Raw genomic sequence first — 21,608 nt, 5'->3', positions numbered from 1 at the left:
CACGGTTTAAGGCCCCTAAAATGCCAGGGCAGTATAGGAACCCCACAAGTGACCCCATTTTAGAAAGAAGACACCCCAAGGTATTCTGTTAGGAGTATGGTGAGTTCATAGAAGATTTTTTTTTTGTCACAAGTTAGCGGAAAATGACACTTTGTGAAAAAAAAACAATACATATCAATTTCCGCTAACTTGTGACAAAAAATAAAATCTTCTATGAACTCATCATACACCTAACAGAATACCTTGGGGTGTCTTCTTTCTAAAATGGGGTCACTTGTGGAGTTCCTATACTGCCCTGGCATTTTAGGGGCCCTAAACCGTGAGGAGTAGTCTTGAACCCAAATGTCTCAAAATGACCTGTGAAATCCTAAAGGTACTCATTGGACTTTGGGCCCCTTAGCACAGTTAGGCTGCAAAAAAGTGTCACACATGTGGTATCGCCGTACTCAGAAGAAGTAGTATAATGTGTTTTGTGGTGTATTTTTACATATAACCATGCTGGGTGGGAGAAATATCTCTGTAAATGACACATTTTTGATTTTTTTTACACACAATTGTCCATTTACAGAGAGATTTCTCCCACCCAGCATGGGTATGTGTAAAAATACACCACAAAACACATTATACTACTTCTCCTGAGTATGGCGATACCACATGTGTGACACTTTTTTGCAGCCTAGGTGCGCTAAGGGGCCCAACGTCCTATTCACAGGTCATTTTGAGGCATTTGTTTTCTAGACTACTCCTCACGGTTTAGGGCCCCTAAAATGCCAGGGCAGTATAGGAACCCCACAAGTGACCCCATTTTAGAAAGAAGACACCCCAAGGTATTCTGTTAGTGGTATGGTGAGTTCATAGAAAATTTTATTTTTTGTCACAAGTTAGTGAAAAATTTCCACTAACTTTTGACAAAAAATAAAATCTTCTATGAACTCATCATACACCTAACAGAATACCTTGGGGTGTCTTCTTTCTAAAATGGGGTCACTTGTGGGGTTCCTATACTGCCCTGGCATTTTACGGGCCCAAAACTGTGAGTAGTCTGGAAACCAAATTTCTCAAAATGACTGATCAGGGGTATAAGCATCTGCAAATTTTGATGACAGGTGGTCTATGAGGGGGCAAATTTTGTGGAACCGGTCATAAGCAGGGTGGCCTCTTAGATGACAGGATGTTTTGGGCCTGATCTGATGGATAGGAGTGCTAGGGGGGTGACAGGAGGTGATTGATGGGTGTCTCAGGGGGCGGTTAGAGGGGAAAATAGATGCAATCAATGCACTGGGGAGGTGATCGGAAGGGGGTCTGAGGGGGATCTGAGGGTTTGGCCGAGTGATCAGGAGCCCACACGGGGCAAATTAGGGCCTGATCTGATGGGTAGGTGTGCTAGGGGGTGACAGGAGGTGATTGATGGGTGTCTCAAGGTGTGATTAGAGGGGGAAAATAAATGCAAGCAATGCACTAGCGAGGTGATCAGGGCTGGGGTCTGAGGACGTTCTGAGGTGTGGGCGGGTGATTGGGTGCCCGCAAGGGGCAGATTAGGGTCTAATCTGATGGGTAACCGTGACAGGTGGTGATAGGGGGTGATTGATGGGTAATTAGTGGGTGTTTAGAGGAGAGAAGAGATGTAAACACTGCACTTGGGAGGTGATCTGATGTCGGATCTGCGGGCGATCTATTGGTGTGGGTGGGTGATCAGATTGCCCGCAAGGGGCAGGTTAGGGGCTGATTGATGGGTGGCAGTGACAGGGGGTGATTGATGGATGGCAGTGACAGGGGGTGATTGATAGGTGATTGACAGATGATCAGTGGGTTATTACAGGGAATAACAGATGTAAATATTGCACTGGCGAATTGATAAGGGGGGGTCTGAGGGCAATCTGAGTGTGTGCGGGTGATTGGGTGCCCGCAAGGGGCAGATTAGGGTCTAATCTGATGGATAACAGTGACAGGTGGTGATAGGGGGTGATTGATGGGTAATTAGTGGGTGTTTAGAGGAGAGAAGAGATGTAAACACTGCACTTGGGAGGTGATCTGATGTCGGATCTGCGGGCGATCTATTGGTGTGGGTGGGTGATCAGATTGCCCGCAAGGGGCAGGTTAGGGGCTGATTGATGGGTGGCAGTGACAGGGGGTGATTGATGGGTGGCAGTGACAGGGGGTGATTGACAGGTGATTGACAGGTGATCAGTGGGTTATTACAGGGAATAACAGATGTAAATATTGCACTGGCGAATTGATAAAGGGGGGTCTGAGGGCAATCTGAGCGCGTGGGCGGGTGATTGGGTGCCCGCAAGGGGCAGATTAGGGTCTAATCTGATGGGTAACAGTGACAGGTGGTGATAGGGGGTGATTGATGGGTAATTAGTGGGTGTTTAGAGGAGAGAATAGATGTAAACGATGGATTTGGGAGGTGATCTGATGTCGGATCTGCGGGCGATCTATTGGTGTGGGTGGGTGATCAGATTGCCCGCAAGGGGCAGGTTAGGGGCTGATTGATGGGTGGCAGTGACAGGGGGTGATTGATGGGTGGCAGTGACAGGGGGTGATTGATAGGTGATTGACAGGTGATCAGTGGGTTATTACAGGGAATAACAGATGTAAATATTGCACTGGCGAATTGATAAAGGGGGGTCTGAGGGCAATCTGAGCGTGTGGGCGGGTGATTGGGTGCCCGCAAGGGGTAGATTAGGGTCTAATCTGATGGGTAACAGTGACAGGTGGTGATAGGGGGTGATTGATGGGTGATTGATGGGTAATTAGTGGGTGTTTAGAGGAGAGAAGAGATGTAAACACTGCACTTGGGAGGTGATCTGATGTCGGATCTGCGGGCGATCTATTGGTGTGGGTGGGTGATCAGATTGCCCGCAAGGGGCAGGTTAGGGGCTGATTGATGGGTAGCAGTGACAGGGGGTGATTGACGGGTGATTGACAGGTGATCAGGGGGGATAGATGCATACAGTACACGGGGGGGGGGGGGGGGTCTGGGGAGAATCTGAGGGGTGGGGGGTGATCAGGAGGGGGCAGTGGGCAGGGGGGGGATAAAAAAAAAAAATAGCGTTGACAGATAGTGACAGGGAGTGATTGATGGGTGATTAGGGGGGTGACTGGGTGCAAACAGTGGTCTGGGGGGTGGGCAGGGGGGGTCTGAGGGGTGCTGTGGGCGATCAGGGGGCAGGGGGGGGGGAAATCAGTGTGCTTTGGTGCAGACTAGGGTGGCTGCAGCCTGCCCTGGTGGTCCCTCGGACACTGGGACCACCAGGGCAGGAGGCAGCCAGTATAATAGGCTTTGTATACATTACAAAGCCTATTATACTATGTACATGCGGCGATCCGGGTGCTAGTAACCCGCCGGCGCTTCCGAACGGCCGGCGGGTTACTACGAACGGTGGGCGGAGCCAGTCCCCGGCGGCTGATCGCGTCACAAATGACGCGATCGCCGCATAACCACTCCCGCAGCCGCCCCCGCTGATGGGCGTATTGCGGTCGTTTGGGCCCAGTCTTTGCCGCCGCCCATCGGCTGGGGGCGGTCCTCAAGTGGTTAAGTAAACAAATTAAGGAGAATTATCACAAGTATGATACATAAGGAATGCTTCACACGGACATTTGATAGCAGTGCACATTTTAACCACTCCTGTGCAACTGCTGGTATTCAATACTATAAGGCTGGATTCACCCTCTGCACTATGGCGAAAAATTGTAAAATGTAAAATATGTGCAAACATAAACAAATAAGAAGTACATTTCTTCCAGAGTAAAATGAGCCATAAATTACTTTTCTCCTATGTTGCTGTCACTCACAGTAAGTAGTATAAATCTAACAGAAGCGACAGGTTTTGGACTAGTCCATCTCTTCATGGGGAGATTCTCAGGGATTTATTTATTTTCAAAAGCACTTAGTGAATAGCAGTTGCCCTGTCCAACTGCCAAAAAACTGTGTAGCAAGCAGGGAAGCTGGCTAGCATCATTGTTTAAATCCTTTTTAGGGAATATATTTATTAAGAATAAAAGCCTTGCTGAGAATCCCCTATGAAGAGATGGACTAGTCCAAAACCTGTTGCTTCTGTCAGATTTCTACTACCTACTGTAAGTGACAGCAACATAGGAGAAAAGTAATTTATTGCTCATTTTACTCTGGAAAAAACATACTTCTTCTTTGTCTGTTTGAACATACAGTATTTTAAAGTTTACAATTTTTCGCTATAGTGCCCCTTTAAAATGTATGTAAAATGCAATGGAGACTGGACATTCATATTAGTTCAGAGCCTGCATGCAGTGATCCGCTAAAAGGCAGGGATGTGAACAGGCCCATAGAATTATATGGGCAGAGAGTTCACATGCAGAATTATTCTGCAACACAACTGATGCACTGTGAACTAGCCCTTAATGTATGTCTAAGTGGGTCTAAGGGTCAGTTCACACTGCACTTCAGACACAGCGGACGTGGAAACGGCCAGGACCAGATTTAGGCCAAGGCCAACCTAGGCCACGGCCTAGGGCACCACAGGAGCAAGGGCACCAAAGCAGCAGGCTAAACTGGTGCAGCATTTGCAAGCTTGCAAATGCTGCAGAGCAGGGAGATCTGGCGAGCGCCTGACCACGGTACTCTGCTGCCAGCGGCCTGTGCAGCAGCCACCTTGCTCTCTGTGCACGTTTGCATTGTGGCCAGCGGCTATGTTCTTGGGCAGCATTGGAGATGGAAAGGAAGAGGAAGCTTCTGCACTGGAGATAAGCGGAGAAATTAGTGACACTGACTGCTGCAGTGCAAAGCGAGCTAACTACGTATACTGAAGGGGGGAGGGATTGAGGGAGTAATCTGGCTACCTATAGTGGAGGGAAGGGGGAGGGGTCATCTGGCTACCTATATTGGGGGGAGGGGGTCATCAGGCTACCTATACCGGAGGGAAGGGGGGAGGGGTCATCTCGCTACCTATATTGAAGGGGGGCGGCTGGTGACATTGGCCTTGGGCGGTAAAGAGTACAAATCCGGCCCTGGAAACGGAACATCCATGTCGCATTGTTCACATTACCTGCTGTTTCCATTTGTTGCGTTTGCGTATCTGCCTGTTAGCTTGTCCGTCTGCTCTTCCCAGTATCTCCACTGCTTCTCCCATCGTTAAGCGATGTACCTCTCATCCCAGAGAACAGAAAGCATAGGGCTTCCTGTTGGTTTATAAAAAAATGAAAATGAATCCTACCTAGCAACAGGGAGGATTCTCATTGGTCCAATATAAAGCAATGATACTTTTCCCTGTTGCAGGAGGATTCCCATTGGTTCTTTTGCAAACCAATAGGGTGTCCCTTGCTTTTCTTGGGCTCGGATCACCTGAAGTGGAATGAATGGTGGCACTTAATTTCCACCGGACAGGTGAGTGATTTTTGTGCAGTAAAAAGCCTAGTAGGAACTGACACAGTCCATTCCCATATGGCTTCCATTGTGATTTTCGGCATTTGTGGTGTGCTCACACTCCGCTCACGTAAAAATGCAGCAGGTTGGAAAATTGCATTTGTGGTCCAATCTGTGTGTGCTCTGTTCGTGTTCCGCTTGACAGTTACAAAAGGTAGGAACGCTTCGCTTCCTAACAGACCACATCTAGTTTTTGCTCCAAACTATTGCCTGATGAAGCGGGATTGAACCTACGAAATGCATTGCAGCTATGTGGAGTGTATTGAATAAATTATTGTTAAAAACTTCAACAGTATCTGTGTCAACTTGTGGAGAGGTAAGTCCACCACAACGTTCTCCTTTTAAACTTTTTTTTTAACACATTTTATACTGTACTGTGATTGGCACCTCTGTTTACACTATCAGTTGATATATTATTCAGGGGCGTAACAATAGGGGAAGCAGCCCCTGCACTCGCAGGGGGGGGGGGGGGGCCCGTGGCCCCCCTGGGACCCGCTTAGGGCCGTTTTTGGGGGGGGGGGGGAATTCGGCAGAGCATTGCACATCGGCGGGGAGGGGGGACCGTCCCCTCCCTTCCCTCACCTCGGCTCTCCCCTCCTGTATCTATTAGTGGCAGTGCAAGCTATAAATACCTCCAATCACCACGGAGATCTCCGATCTGTAATGGCTTCACACTACTTCCTGTTAAACAGGAAGTAATGTAAAGCCCTTACAGATTCGAGACCTCCGGCAGTGAATGGAGGTATTTATAGCTGCCGCTGGAACTTGTAGATGCGGGAGGGGAGCGAAGAGGGGAGAGCCAATGTGAGGGAGGGGGGGAACTGTCCCTCCTTCCCGCCAATGTGTAAAGCTCTCTCCTTATGCTGCAACCCCTGCTGCCCCCCCCCCCCCTAAAACGGCCTGAGCGGGCGGGGGGAGGTCAAGTTCTTGCAGGGGGGCCCGTTGACTTCTAGTTACGCCCCTGATATTATTATATTGTGTGTGGCAAAGGGGGACCTTTCAGGAAATCGCCCACCCTTGAAAATCCTGGGTTTGCCCCTGTTATCAGATAGACGGACAGATAGATAGACGGACAAACAGGCAGATGGGTGTGCGAGAGAAAGAAAATTCTGCATAGTTTGATAATTGCTATGTCTAGCTGTTAAGCTTTCTGAGGTCTGACAGACTTCCCACTACTTCAATTTCTTTTTAATGATTATTGACATAAACAGTGTTTTTACAGGCAGCTTCTTCCTGCTCCGCTTCTTCCTGCTGATACCTGCCCGTAGCAGCGCCGCTCAGGCCTGGAGCGGAGGAAAGACTGCACAGGAAGAGAAGAAATGGACAGAAATAACATGTCCCCATACTTCAAGGTGACCTTGTGAGATAGGCAGCCCTGCTCTCTACGTCTTTGTGGCTAAACACAGCAAAAGGCAGGTGCATAATGCCAGACCTACCACAATTATTCATTATATTTACACAGGAACGGCTATAAACGGAGGAAAAAAATGATTTTCTTTGCTCTGTTTAATCTGACAAGTGGCAGAAGCAATCCTTTAGTGCTTGAAGTCATACTGGGCCTCATTAAGGAGCTAACAAACAGCTAACTACACCAGAGGGGGGTCCACGCAGCAAGGTTATGCCAGAATAAGGTAATTATCTTGCGCAAATCAAGCTGCTTCTTGTACATCAAAGGGATTGTGATGGTTATTCTGTGCGTGTGTCTCCTGTGCCTACAACCCCAGGCGGCGGACTGCAACAATTACAGGAGCATTTAAAGGGAAACTGAAGTGAGAGGCATATGGTGGCTGCCATATTTATTTCCTTTTAAACAATACTAGTTGCCTGGCTGTGCCGCTGATCTGTTTGGCCGCAGTAGTGTCTGAATCACATACCTGAAGTAAGCATTTTACTAATCCAGTCAGACTTCTGTCAGAGCATCTGATATGCTGCATGCTTATTCAGGGTCCATAGCTAAAAGTATTAGAGGCAGAGGATCCGCAGGACAGCCCGGCAATGTGCATTATTTCAAAGAAAATAAATATGTCAGCCTCCATATGCGTCACTTTCCTCTTCATTACAGATGTCGGCAGTGCTCATTATTACCTGTATGCAAACTGCCCCCGATCAATCCCATTGCATAAATCCCAACTTTTGGAGATAAGAAAGAGGGACACTTTAAGACACGCCCATGTCACACCTCTAGCCACACCCCCACCACACCCCTTGCAATGCAGATCACAAAGAGTTCCAAATCAAAAGGTGTAGATTTATCATTCAGATCACACTGGTCCTTTTTATCATCATTAGTTTTCCTTCATTTTAAAAAATATATAAATTTAATTGATAAGAATAAAATTAGGTAAACACATATTTTTCAGGAAAAAATACATATATTTACACAGATCTGTACATCAGTTTTAAAAGAGGAATAAATGAGGAAGAAAGAGGGACAGAGGGATTTGGTTCCCAAATGGGGACAGTCCCTCAAAAAAGGGACAGTTGGGAGCTATGCGGTTGTCGATCGAGAGCAAATCAGACACATCGGAAATAAATCGTCAATTGGATGGGAAATTGCATTTTGTGTTCCCAGCATGATGTCCTACTATATTATTATATTAACAATCCGATCGGCTGTTGGGCACCGCTAATCATGCCAGATCTTTAGTGACGGTCATTATGCCGCTGTACGCGGCCATTGAGATTTGACCAGTTTGTCGTTTGCAGCTTGTTACTGCTGATTTCTTTGTTCTATGGATACGGGCCTTCAGAAGTACATGTAAGAAGTGGTCTAGGGTGGGTTTTATTCTGATGCAATGCTATTTCTGAGCAGTAGAGGGGGCAATTTATAAATCAATCAATTATGGAAACCCTAAAAAAACTGAGGCTTTAATTGCTTTTACTTTTCTGGGAGCACTGAAAAGGTTAAGCTTCAGTGTTTACTTATGAGCAGCTCACGGCTTTGATTCACAGCTGCTGATAATATCTAAATGGATACTTTGATCTGGCTAGCCAAACTTAGAACACCCAGCAGATAATTTATTCAGCAGCTACCGTATATGTGGAATAAAAACTTTTCATTGTGTGCTGTTTGGGTCCACTTTAACCAGGAGCTCTGTGCTATGTTAGATAGTTCAATTTTATTCCTCCCTGGATCAGTGAACAATTTACATTTTAGCGTTGTTGTTTTGTTTATCACTAGTCCATTTCTGTCTGTCAGTGGTCACAGTCTAAGTCTATGCGTAATGCAGGACGCACAGTCACAGCAAATTGCATAAAACAAACGGTGAGTAACATTAAAAAAATATGCAAAGCATGTCATTTTGCCACACACTCACTACCACGCTGCGCCTGATTTGGAAACCACCAGAGACGTCATATTATTACATCTATAGCAGCACAGAGGGATTTACAGTGTCATTTGGTTGCCAGTGATAGCGGGACCCCAAATTACTTCTTCCGAGTTGCTACAACTCAGAGATGGTATAGTATTTAACGCCACCTGGAATTTCAGCAGCAGCAGGGAGAGGCATCATTCAGCTCACCCTTCGCCCAAATGACCAGGCAGCTGAATCATACCTACTGAATATATGTTTAGGTTTAAGAGTAGAACTTGGAACTAGGCATGGGTGGAGCTTAAGGACATTGGGGGTGGAGTTTGGGCGGACATAAGCAATCCACCCTGTTTCTATTTGTGCTTTGGAAATGTTTGAGGGGTGTTATGGGGGTCGGTTTATGGGGTTCTGTTTCTCCTGTTTCTCACCTCCTTGCATTGTGGCAAGAATTGGCAAATCAAGGTTGAATGCTGGACGATTATAACATTGAGGCCGGGTTTTACTCTAGAAAGGTGCATTTGCTGTGCGATGCTCCGCCCCATCACACCACAACACACAAAATGACTAACATATGACCCTGCGGCAGAGTGCACTAATAGGGTCATACGCATAGTGCCACTCCCCCTCCACACCCCCTTGCCCAGTGACGTTCCCCCTGTTGGACAGGAAGTACGTCGCTGTAATTCATGGTTTCCCCGTCATATTTCTGTCACTCTGCCAGCGGCAGAACTAGAAGTCACTGGGCCCTCCTGCAAAACTTTGGATGCCACCCCCTTACTTTTTGCACAGGTTAACCGGGAACTAATGTTATTCAGTTGGCTACTGCACAATTGTATGTGTTTTCCCCATGCAGATAAAAACAGACAGTAGTAAAGCATTGCAGGCATTTATCAATTACATTAGATTCTGTGATGAAACGTGCATATTTCACACATACAGACACACATGGGGCTTGATTCACTAAACCGTGATAACTCAAATATCACACCTTATCAAAGATATCACACCTTATGAAAAGATATCACACCTTATCAAAGATATTACCTTATCAAAGATAGCACCACATTGGCGCCCACACTTGCCACCTCCCTACAACCAGGTACAGCACTTCGAAAACTTGCATAGTGACACTTTGTTCATCTATTTGCTGCACGCAAGAACTTACTGCATCATGTCACTTCCACATATGTCTTGATACTCTCTGCATATTTTTATTCATGCTGACATTAAAACTACAGCGCCAGACCTTTCATGTTCTCCTCTACATTTTTTGCACAGACTTTGCCTTTGAGTCTTGAGCACGTAGTAAACCTGGTTGCCGTTTATCTGCCTGTCACAATATTTCACACCCGAGTGCCTGCCAGCTCTCCCATTTATCTCAAAGATATTACACCTTATCAAAGTTAACATGCCTTATCAGAGTAGCATAGCGAGCGCTACGAACTTATGCCTGCTAATTGGCAATGGCACTCATCCTGCCCTGAGCCCCTGCGGTGTGCAGAAATCACATACAGAAAACTGTCAGATAAGTGTGCCCTCAGTCTCAGCTTATTACACTCACTCTGTCCACTCTGATGGAGCAGAACTGGCTCTGCAGACTTCTCCAGCATGACTACAGTACAGAGCACTTGGGGAGGGGTAGAGAGATTGGGCAGTGTTGGACTGGGAGGTGGAACAACTGAGGAAATCCACCTGCTGGCCAAGCAGCAGTAACCCTGTGTTATCACTCCCAATAGAAACCTGCTTGGCCAGCCAGTGGATTTCCTCAGCTTTCCCACCTCCCAGTCCAACAGTGAGGTTGGGGGCTGGGCGCTGTACACAAGAGCCTGCTGCACACTGAATAGGGACTGTTTACAAATCTTTGTCAACAAAACTTTTTTTTTAACAGTTGAATTTTATTGTTTTACAAAACTTTGTTTGATTCGTTATCAGTGGCTGAGTAAATGCAGTCATTAGAACAATTGTGCAGAGAACAGAAAGCTTTTTCTCTCTGTGCCCTTAGTTGCCAGTCTCTCAGGACAGGGAAAAGAAACTTCTCCGCCCACGGGGCCCCTGCAACTTCTGGGCCCCCCTGTGGCTGCATCACTTGCAGGGTCTATTGTTAAGCCACTGCCTTCTTAAAATTCCTGCATCGGCAATTGACTTACATCAATTCCGCCACTGTGGAAGTCGGCCGGTAACGTGCTGATGACTTTGCAGCGGAAGTGTGCTAGGCCCCATTGCCTTGCTGTTGCGTTACCTGTTTTATCACAGCTTTCCAATGCAAGTGTAAAAGGGGCCTCAACGGTTCATACACAGTCCGCTATGTGCAGGGATAATGGATGTCTTTGCAACTGACGTGCACATTAGTTCACCTTCAGCGATCTTGTGAATGTTGCACTCTCTGTAGCCAGTACATTTATGAGCACATGGCACACACAGCCTCAGGAGTAGTAGTCAGAGCATTAGGTAACAGTCCCCATATCTGCAGTGCAGGAGCTGTGAGCACTGAGCTAAGTGAGAATGAATGAACTGACAAATCCACACAGAGAGCCCAGGGCCAGAAGCCCACAGGCCCCAGAGTGACAATGACATATGGACACGAGCACTCGTGTGATGACTAGTAATATTCAGCCTATCATAAAACCTCATCCTAACCGCTCTTTTCAATGACAGGATAATGAGAGCAGCAAATGACGGCGGATGTGGCAGAAGAGGTCTTGCTTGTTTTGCTGCTCCCAACTCTCTGCTTTCAGAATGGATAAAATACATACTGTGTCTTCCCTGGTTATACCTTTACTACAGCCGACCTTAACCAATACTGAAATTATTTCTGCTTTTTGCCGCCTCCTCACTGCACTGATCTAATAACCGGAAATAAAGCCCAGAATCAAGCACAGGCTTTATGGAACAGTATTTGTGTGAATTACGCATAAACAGGTTTGTACAAAACCTTGCTGTGATCAAAAAAAAAAAAAAGATATTCTTTCTGCACAATTAATTTCCTAGTCAGCAGTCACCAGCGCATACATGAAAAAAAAGGCGAGGGGATTGCCACTAGAAGAATATTCGCTAAAATCAGCTATATTCTACTACTGTATTTTGATGGTAAAATATAGGTAATATTTACCAATATTTTACTATGGCTAAACCTAACCCTACTCTCACACAGAACCCTTCCCTGGTGGTGCCTAACCCTAAGACTCCCCTGGTGGTGCCTAACCATAAGACCCTCTCTGGTGGTGCCCAACCATAGGAACCCTCCCCTGGTGTTGCCTAACCCTAAGACCCCTTCCCTGGTGCTGCTTAACCCTAAGACCCCCCCTGGTGATGCTTTACCCCAAGACCCCCCCTGGTGATGCCTAACCCTAAGACCCTCCTTGGTGGTACCTAACCCTAAGATCCCTTCTCTGGTGCTGCCTAACCCTAAGGCCCCCTTTGTGGTACCTAACCCTAAGAACCCCCCCTAGTGGTGCCAAACCTAACCCCCCTGGTGGCCCTTACCCTAACTCCCCCCCCCCCCAAAAAAAAAGCATCACTCCACCTCTGCTGCAAAGCTGCGACATGCGGCAAAGAAGGTAAATGTCGCTGGCTGGAGGCGCCGGATTAATGGCAAGTCGACTTTTTTTTTTTTTTTTTTGCCGCATATCACAACCATTCTAAAAGGTGCAATTTGTGGCAAAGAAGGTAAATTTCGATTCCTGATATCAGCAGCTGCCGTGCGTCTAAATTTCCCTGGCATGCAGCAAAATGTGGCTTTTATTATAGGCACATATGGCCACGCCAGTTTTTCCAAAAGGTCTCCTGTACCCTTTTGTTCCTGCTTCGTCTCGCCAGCTCCCAGCTCATTTCCTTCTCAGTCAGTCTGAAGACATGATTGGCTGTTAGGGCCTATCTCCACTGGGAGCCACATCCGTTTCGGACATGGCACCCGTGCTACACGACTATAGGAATTCAAGGCGTGTTGTGGAAAACTGCTGCATGCCATCCAGAATAGCAATTGTCCAAGTGTGATCAGCACCCATGAACCAAAAGATTGTAAAGGAGTTCCAAGACCAATCATCCTTCCATATCTCTCAGACGACAGCCAATACTTCTCCAAAAAGGTTGGGCACCTCCAGTATTAATAGCTCTTTAAAACATAGCTCTTTATTGAAAAACGTTAAAAAAGATTGTAAAAAGTGAGTGGCTGCATCCCAGCGACAGCCCGCTGTTTCAGGTCTACCCGCCTTTCTTCAGGCTGTACAACCTCACTAAGTGTCAGATTGTCTAGCCTGAAGAAAGGCGTGTAGACCTGAAACAGCGGACTGTAGCTGGGATGCAGCCACTCACTTTTTACAATCTTTTTTAACTTTTTTCAATAAAGAGCTATGTTTTAAAGAGCTATTAATATTGGAGGTGCCCACCCTTTTTGGAGAAGTATCCAGAATAGCAACGGCATGCAATTCTGAAAGCATGGTGTCTGAATAGGCAGTGTTTCCCATTGCAGCTCACAAGCACTGAAACGTTGTGTATTCGGAAATAGTGGAAACAGCCCTTAGGCTAGGTTTCCACACCATGCAGATTTGAGCGTTGAACAAGCATAAGACACTACACATTTCCTTAAAGCAAACACTAGGCATTTTTAAAATAAAAAGTTAGATTTCCTTTGAAGACGGAAGTCTTTGGACCCTCCAGTGGCTTCTTCCCACATCTTCCTCTAGACCACCACCGCTGCCCATGACCCTCTGTAAGATGAACCACACCAGCGCAGTAGCATAGAGCCAATCCTGGACAAACAGCTTCTGATCAGTGCCCAAATGTAGTACATACACAGTGGAGAGCGCAGCCATGAGAACATATATGACAAGCTCTTGTGGACAAGGTCAGATCTATACCTTTACCGCCCCTAGGCTAAGTATGTTGGAGCTCCCCTTCAATATGCAGCAGCAGCGCTCCTCCCATTCCATGTGCAGCCCCCTCTTCCATAAGTAACATCCATGTACTGCAGCCCCTCTCTTTCATGTAAAGCTCCCTTAAGTATCAGCTTCCTTTTTTTATGTGTTGCTTCCCATTTGCAGCTTTCTCTTACCTATGTAGCAACCATATTTCATGTCCAGGTGCATTAGGCTGTAGCCACCCTAGATCTGGGCCTTTGGTGCTTCTCCAGAAATCATTCCCTACTTGTCAGATATGTTCAGAAGGTCCAAGTGCAGCAACGGTGGGGGTGAAGAAGACATGGGGAGCCTCTGGATTATCCAGAGGCTTCCCTCTACTTAGGTAAGTATCTAATTTGTTTTTAAACAGCCTGGGGTGCACTTTAACCTCCTGAGCATTATGCCGCTCAGGAGGTTTTACAGTTTTAGCGTCCCCTATAAATAATTTGTGATCCAAAGGGTGCAACAGCTTTATCTAGCACTAGGCTAGCTAGTATAGGTAGCCAGCACCCCCCGATCCAGCCACCTAATACATTACTCAGCCTGCATCCAGCGATCGGCGCAGCCTCCCCGCTCCGCTCTTCGCTGTGGGAAGGATCGTACATGACGTCATGATGTCACTGAAGTCATGACGTCATGCGCAGACCCGATCCTCCCCATAGAGCGAACAGAGCTGTGCGGGGAGGCAGCACCGATCACCGGATGCAGGCCGAGTAATGTATTAGGTGGCTGGATCGGGGGATGCCGGACACCTGTACTAGCTAGCCTAGTGCTAGCTAAAGCTGTTGCACACATTGGATCACATAAATTATTCATGGGGGACTCCTGAGGCCAGAGAGCGGTATGCCCGACACAGTGTCGGGCATACCGCTAAGGAGGTTAAGGGTTTAAATCACAGAGGGCAGTTCGGTAAAATTACTTAAGTCGGTAAAATATTGCATTCAGTATTTTACACTTTCTTTTCCAAATTCACTAAGATTTCCCGCATGCGGTAGAAGTTCAATAATATACCCCCGAAAAACATGCTTCAATTCACTAAGTCCCGCTCGGTAAGTTTTACCAGATGTAGAGAAGCTTAGGCAGGAAGCTGTGGGACTTCCCACAAGTGGTGTGCATGAGTCTGGGTTTTTTCTGTCTAGAGCATCCTGGCATCCCTTTACATGCCAGGATGCCACTAGAGGGAGCTCTTCTGTGTACCAGTTTATAGATATGCACATCTAAATGGATACAGAAAAGCCTTTTAAAATGTCTTCGTCTCCTGCTCTGCTGTTCTGAAGTCCTGTCCTCCAGGGCAGTTTGGCTCTTCTTATTAGCGGTCTGGCTCTCCCTATTGGCTGTCTGCTACATCTACAAGGAAATGTAAGTTGCCTGCTGGTCAGAGCTGGAGATAAATACAGAACACTTTTACTTGATTTACTCAATGCTTTAATCTTTGTGAATTGCAATTTCTTGACATTTCTTGAGGTATTAAGCTGGTAATTTACCTCACAATAGTCGGTAGCTTTACTTCTCAGTGCGTTAATATGTTTAGTGAATTGGCATTTGGCAAGGCAATCTGTAAAATCAGATGTTTTCTGCACCGAACGCAATAATGCTCAGTGAATAGAGGCCACAGTCATTATGTTTGTGGAAATCTAAATCCCCATTTGCAATGCTATGGCCAGACACATATAAAAAAAATGTAAGTATTTTATCCCATTCAAAATAATAATAGCCATTGATAGGTGTTAAGATGATCTCAGATGGTATTAACAAAGTCTCAGCTTGCTCTTAATTGGCAACCGTACATTTTTTTCCTTCAAAGGCTTTTTTGTTCTGTACATGGATGGAACAGATATGAAACGTGCTGACAAAATGCCTTTTATGTATGTTGTGTAAACTGTGAAATGTGTCCGTCCATCTGTGCAGCCTCTGCCTTCAGCCATTTGATCTCCGGGGAATCTGAAAGCTCGGCTGATAATTCCAGCCGATGAAAACTGAAAAGATGACAAAATAACATAAGTGCAGAAAAGTGCAGTGTGAGTGCCACAGACTCATTGTACGAATGGCCTTGTTGATGCCGTGGGACCAGTAACAGCAGAACAATACACATAAGAGTACTTTCACACTTGTGCATTTCATATGTAGCATGAGTTGGTGAAGCAGAAAATCTATGATGCCCCCTAGATTGTAAGTTCCTAAGAGTAACACCCGCCTCCCCCCCATACACACACAGTTTCTTGTTGTTACTGTAGTAGTTTACCAAAATTATTTATTTGTATTGATGGATGTTGCAACGGGAAACACTGGGGCCACCATACACACTAGATCATGGATGGGCAAAGTTTTATGCGATCGGGCCCCATTCCTCTAGAATGCGCCCCACTTCTAATGTGTCTCTCTCCCTCTGGTAAACGAGCACACGCAGAATGATTGGGTGTAACTCACCACTGCAATGGTGACGTCAAGTGACATGCTGGTATGTAATGACGGCATGTCACAAGACGCTGCCATTGCCATGGAGATCGCCGCTGGAATGAGCGATTGGGCGAGTTCCTTGTGTTGTTGCATGCTGCACCCAACTTTGAAAGGACAGGGGGGGGGGGTGGCGGGGGAGGAATCAGGCCCACTAGAGACAGGCCAGCTTCATAGCAGCCACGGGCTGACTCCGGCCCACGGGTCATAGTTTGCCCATGGTTTCACTAGACTCTTGGTAAGACCGAGCTTCATCTAGCACAGTGGTCTGCAAACTTGGCTCTCCTGCTGATAAGGAACAAGTCCCACAATGCATTGCAGGAGTCTGACAGCCACTATCATGATTCATAACGGCAAATGCATTGTGGGACTTGTAGTTCCTTAACAGCTGGATAGCCAAGTTTGCAGATCACTGATCTAGCATGTGTACGAGGGTATAGTCTAAGTACAATTTAGGGTTGGGGGGAACAAATGAACTCATCAGTATGTTTTTGGGATGTGGGAGTAAACTGGAATGCCCAGTGAACCCCCCATGCATATTTACTACATTTCCCACCATATTGCATTGTGGGTAGTGCAACAGAAAATGATGCTGCTATATAATTAAAATATAATAATAACTTTAGGTTTGACTCAGCAAACTTGGTTTTGTCCTGTTTTTGCTGATTCTTTCTATCTTTACTTGCCAAATTCAGAAAGACTTAACAACCATGAGCAAAGTTTTGTGTTAATTTAGCGCCTAATTAAGCACATAAATGAACGTATTAGCATGATGTTCGCATAAATTAACATTTTTTGAATTGCCAAGTGATTCATCAAAACTTTACAGCCGGCACTCATGTGCGGCTCATAGACTGAGCTGAGAGGAGAGCTAACAAACGCTGACATTTGTTATGTAAAATAAACCCCCTTACAACTCAGATCTGTTTTTTCCCCTCTATCTAATTGCTAATTAAACAAAAACTGCATGCCTCCCACCTTCCTTTTTTAAATAATGCTAGCTCCCCCATAGTGGGGTTATGGTCCTGAAACGTAGAGGTAGCAAAATCTGCCCACCCTTCCTCCCTTTCACAGCACCGGGCACAGAGCTTTTCATTCAAACCCAGTAGGAGAAAATCCAACTCACATTACCACCCCTCTCCCCCCGCACATCAGAAAAAAAGTAAGTTCTGGGCAAGACGTGGGAAATCCGGAAATTGAATCAGAAAGGGTTAATAGGTCTAAAAGCCAGGTGTGCTGGATCATCTCTGTTTCCAGAGTCTTCATACCATAGCATGGCTTCAGCTGTGCCTCAGACAGATGTGTCCTTCACCCCAGCAGACAGCCGTTACACTCAGAGGCTGAAACTATAGGGGTGCAGCGCCTGCAACTGCAAGGAGGCCCTGAGGTGTGGGGAGGCCCCAACTACTAACCTTCCCTCCTTCTGATACTTTAGATCAGGTGTTTTTGTGGCTACACGTTATGGGCGAGAAGATCCTGATGGCCACACTTGTTTTATGGCCCTTGTAGGATGGGCTCCCAGGCTGTGAGGGTTAGCATGGGGGGAGGGAAGGTTTGTGTACATTAAAGGGGCACCATCAAAGTTTTCCAGGAAGACCCATGATTTGTAGTTACACGCCTGGTCTTACCACCAGGATACCATTAAAATAAAGACTCACCTTTAGCTGGATGTTGGTGGATGCCAGTTTCTTGGCCTCAGCTTCTGCCCGGAGTTGGTCATAGTCAACAGGTTTATATTTTGAACTGGCGATTCCATTTTTCATCCGGATCACCAGATTCCCTAAAGGAAGCAGATGTTGCAAATACATTTAGAACCCATCTGTGTCTACCAGTAAATTACAACATAGCTCCCAACTGTCCCTCTTTTGGAGGGACAGTCCCTCTTTGTTAACCTTGTCCCTCTTTCTTCCTCATTTGTCCCTCTTTCAGAACTCATGTACAGATCTATGGAAATATATGTATTTTTCTACTGAAAAATGTGTTTAATTGACTCTAAACTTTATCCTGATCTTTTACATTGATATATTTCCTATTTTTAAGTGTTAATAAGAAGGAAAATGAACCAGGATAGTAAGGACCGGTGTGTTTGAATGATAAACCATTATATTTTTCGTAGGAAATCTTTACAGTATTTGTGACTAGGGGTGTGCTGGGGGCATGATTAGGGGTGTGGCAGGGGTGTGGTCTAAGTGTTCCTCATTTTTATCTCTAAGTTAGGAGGCATGCTATAATCGTTTTATCACTGGGCATAGGAGAAAACAATTGTTTAATAGCAGGAAACAAATCTGGAAATGCATTCTTTATGACTAACAAACTACACCGTTTGAAAAGCATCACCATACCCTTCAGGCCCAAAGCCATGTACACACGCAGAGTATCATGAGTCACTCCAGCATGTGTACAGCGGCTGCCCAACGCCTGCTAAAGATCCAGCATGCCAGATCTTTAGCAATCCCTGAGCATTGCCTGATCACATTGTTCTCCTCTGCCCGTGGGAATCCACTACTTTTTTTTTTTTTTAGAATCCCAGTTTTGTTTACTTTCAAAACAATAAAAAAGTAGGTTTAATGTTGTATCATCTAATATGAATGATACAGTCTTTTACATAGTCTCAGTGTCCCAGAGCAAAAATATATGAACTATTGACCTTTTTTTTCAATGTATTCCTTGCACTTAAAAGCTGTTCTCTTCCAGGAAATAATTTTATGGCTATAATTCCTTATGATTTGACAAGTAAAGATGGCCCGAACCTCCGATTTTTCGGTTCGCGAACGCGAACTTCCGCAAAAATTTGGTTCACGCGAACATTCGCAAACCGCAATAGACTTCAATAGGGAGGCAAACTTTGAAAACTAGAAACACTTATACTGGCCAGAACAGTGATGGAAAAAGATGTTTCAAGGAGTCTAACATCTGAGTTTTTGCATGGATGAGTGGGATAGACGCCAAAAGTCTCGGGGAAAAATCTGGATTTTACGCAAAGCAGCATTTAAGGGCAGAAATTACATTGAATGCTAAATTGCAGGCCTAAAGTGCTTTAAAACATGTTGCATGTGTATACATCAATCAGGGAGTGTAATTAGTGTACTGCTTCACACTGACACACCAAACTCACTGTGTAACGCACCGCAAACAGCTGTTTGTGTAGTGACGGCCGTGCTGGACTGGTGCGCACCATGGTGAGAGTGCAGGCCATAGCGGTTTTCAAGCCCATATGGTTGCCGGGCTGTGGTAGCTTAATGATAGAACAACAGTGACTGTCCAGCTGATCAATTTGGTCTGTCCACAATGAAGCAACGACCTTATTATCTTTGGTGTGCCCCCCCCCCCCTTCACCGTGGCAAGGTAATGATCACGATGGGGAATGGGCACATGTACATGCCTTTTGTTTTGTTGTTGCAGCTGCAGTGCAGCCAGAAAAATTGGGCAGGCATGTACACACACCAGAAAAATTATTATAGCAGCCGCTGCTAGCAACGGCCTTAAGCAGTGTCTACACACATCGACTCTGCCGCATCCCCGCGCATACCTGCCGCGTCCCCGCTCGTCCGCACGTGCGTTGGATTCGAACCCCCCTTGTCCCCGCCGGCGCCGCTTATCTTCCGCTCGAATCCCCGCTATTGTTCGCTCGCGGGGAACGAGCGGGGAATCGGCCGCGGCAAGATCGGACCTGTCAGATCTTATCAATCGAGCCGCATCAGCCGGCTTTAAAAATTCAGGAACCCACCTGGAGTCCTGGACCCTGTTGGTGGTGGCAGAGAAGGCAGTCAAGTGGCCTGCAGGCAGAGATGCTGTGTGGGGAGCGACTTAGTCTTGGGGCAGGCAGTCACACGGCGTGCAGGCAGAGATGCTGTGTGTGCGGAGACTGACTTAGTCTTGGGGCGGGCAGTAGCCCTCTGGGATCCATGCCTCATTTATTTTGATAAAGGTGAGGTACTGAACACTTTTGTGACTTAGGCGACTTCTCTTCACAGTGACAATGCCTACCGCTGCGCTGAAGGTCCTTTCTGACAGGACGCTTGAGGCAGGGCAAGACAGAAGTTGAATGGCAAATTGGGACAGCTCTGGCCACAGGTCAAGCCTGCGCACCCAGTAGTCCAAGGGTTCGCTGCTCAGAGTCTACATCCACACTTAAGGCCAAGTAGTTGGCTACCTGCCGACGAGGCGTTGGTGGAGGGTGGATCCAGAAGGGCTAAGACTCACGTGGGTAGGTGGGTGCACTGAACAATAGGTAGGTAGGTATATGCAGTGCTGCTGGGTATTACAAATGTGCAGCGTGCACTCACGTAGGTAGGTGGGTGCACTGAACTGAACACAACAGGTAGGTATATGCAGTGATGGGTATTACAAATGTGCACCTGTCACACACACGTACTGGGTCCGTGAACAGGTACAGTGACTGGTGGTATTAAATATCACACTGCGTGTGCTCACTTAGATAGGAGGGTGCACTGAACCCAACAGGTAGGTATATGCAGTGATGGGTATTATAAATGTGCACCTGTCACACACAGGTACCGCCGTGATCAGGTGCAATGACTGATGGTATTAACATTACGTGCGCTCACGTAGGTAGGTGCACTGAACAGTGAACAGGTGCAGTGATTGGGATGGGATTACAAATCTGCAGCTGCCTTTCACACACACAGGTAGTCACTGAATGTGCTGGGCCTGGCAGTGGCACAGTAAGAATTACACCAAAGGCCAGCTGCGAATGACTGACAGGGCTGTATATAATGCAAGTGGGCCACACAAATCGAACTTCCAGAAAAGTTTGGGGTTATCCGCGAACGCGAACCACAGAAGTTCGCCGGGAACCATTCGCCGGCAAACCATTCGGGCCATCTCTATTGACCAGACATGCTGTAAGATGTTGGGGCGACGTGGTCAGTCAAGTGTACAGTGGTAATGGTGTGCAATATCAGGACAAATGATAAACCAGCGGTGCTGTTTCCCCTAATCTGAATGTGCTCCCACCTGTGCATTTAATACTTTTCCTGTCTCCCGTCATGGTCCCCATGCATCATTCACATTGCCACTAGGCTTCTGTACAGCACGTGGTGCGTGTGTGATGTCACACATGCACCACCTGCTTAACGTACCACGTGCACCATGTGCTTAACTGCCTGCATGGGGACCCCTGCGGGAGACAGCAGACAGGTAAAGTACTAAATGCACAGGCGGGAGCACATTCACATTAGGATTAGGATGTGGCATCACAAGGATGATTTCCAAGAGATTTCATGCTTAAGAGAGTCTGAAGCGACTTTAAAAACAGCTTTTTAGCTTATATTCTACATGGGCATGTTTGCTAAAACGCAGCTGTCCCGCGGCTAAACGAGGGGTCTTTACCCCCCAAATCTCCTCCGTGGTGTCCGGGGATTGCTTTCTGTTGAGGCAGGGCTAATGGCCGCAGCCCTGCCTCTCAGCACGTCTATTAGTGTGGATCGCCGCCTCTCCCCCACCCCTCTCAGGAAATTATGTCAGGATTAGCTTCATTCAAAGGTAACCAAGATGGAAACTGTCTAGAATAGGATTTTC

General features: G+C 46.6%; 1 protein-coding gene across 7 annotated transcripts in view; it reads right to left on the bottom strand.

The window, feature by feature from the left end:
* The window catches only part of CCDC148 (coiled-coil domain containing 148), a 267,767-nt gene that overhangs the window by 172,546 nt on the left and 73,613 nt on the right, over window positions 1–21,608 (bottom strand). For all 7 annotated transcript variants that reach the window (XM_068245736.1, XM_068245741.1, XM_068245735.1 and 4 more), the window contains one exon: window positions 17,726–17,847. In XM_068245736.1, coding sequence (XP_068101837.1) covers window positions 17,726–17,847 — 122 coding nt within the window. The remainder of the gene's footprint in view (window positions 1–17,725; window positions 17,848–21,608) is intronic.

This window comes from Hyperolius riggenbachi, chromosome 7, assembly GCF_040937935.1.
Source record: "Hyperolius riggenbachi isolate aHypRig1 chromosome 7, aHypRig1.pri, whole genome shotgun sequence".
Classification (NCBI taxonomy): Eukaryota; Metazoa; Chordata; class Amphibia; order Anura; family Hyperoliidae; genus Hyperolius; species Hyperolius riggenbachi.
Note: the sequence above shows the minus strand (reverse complement) of the source record. Positions and strands in the feature narration are given on the sequence as shown.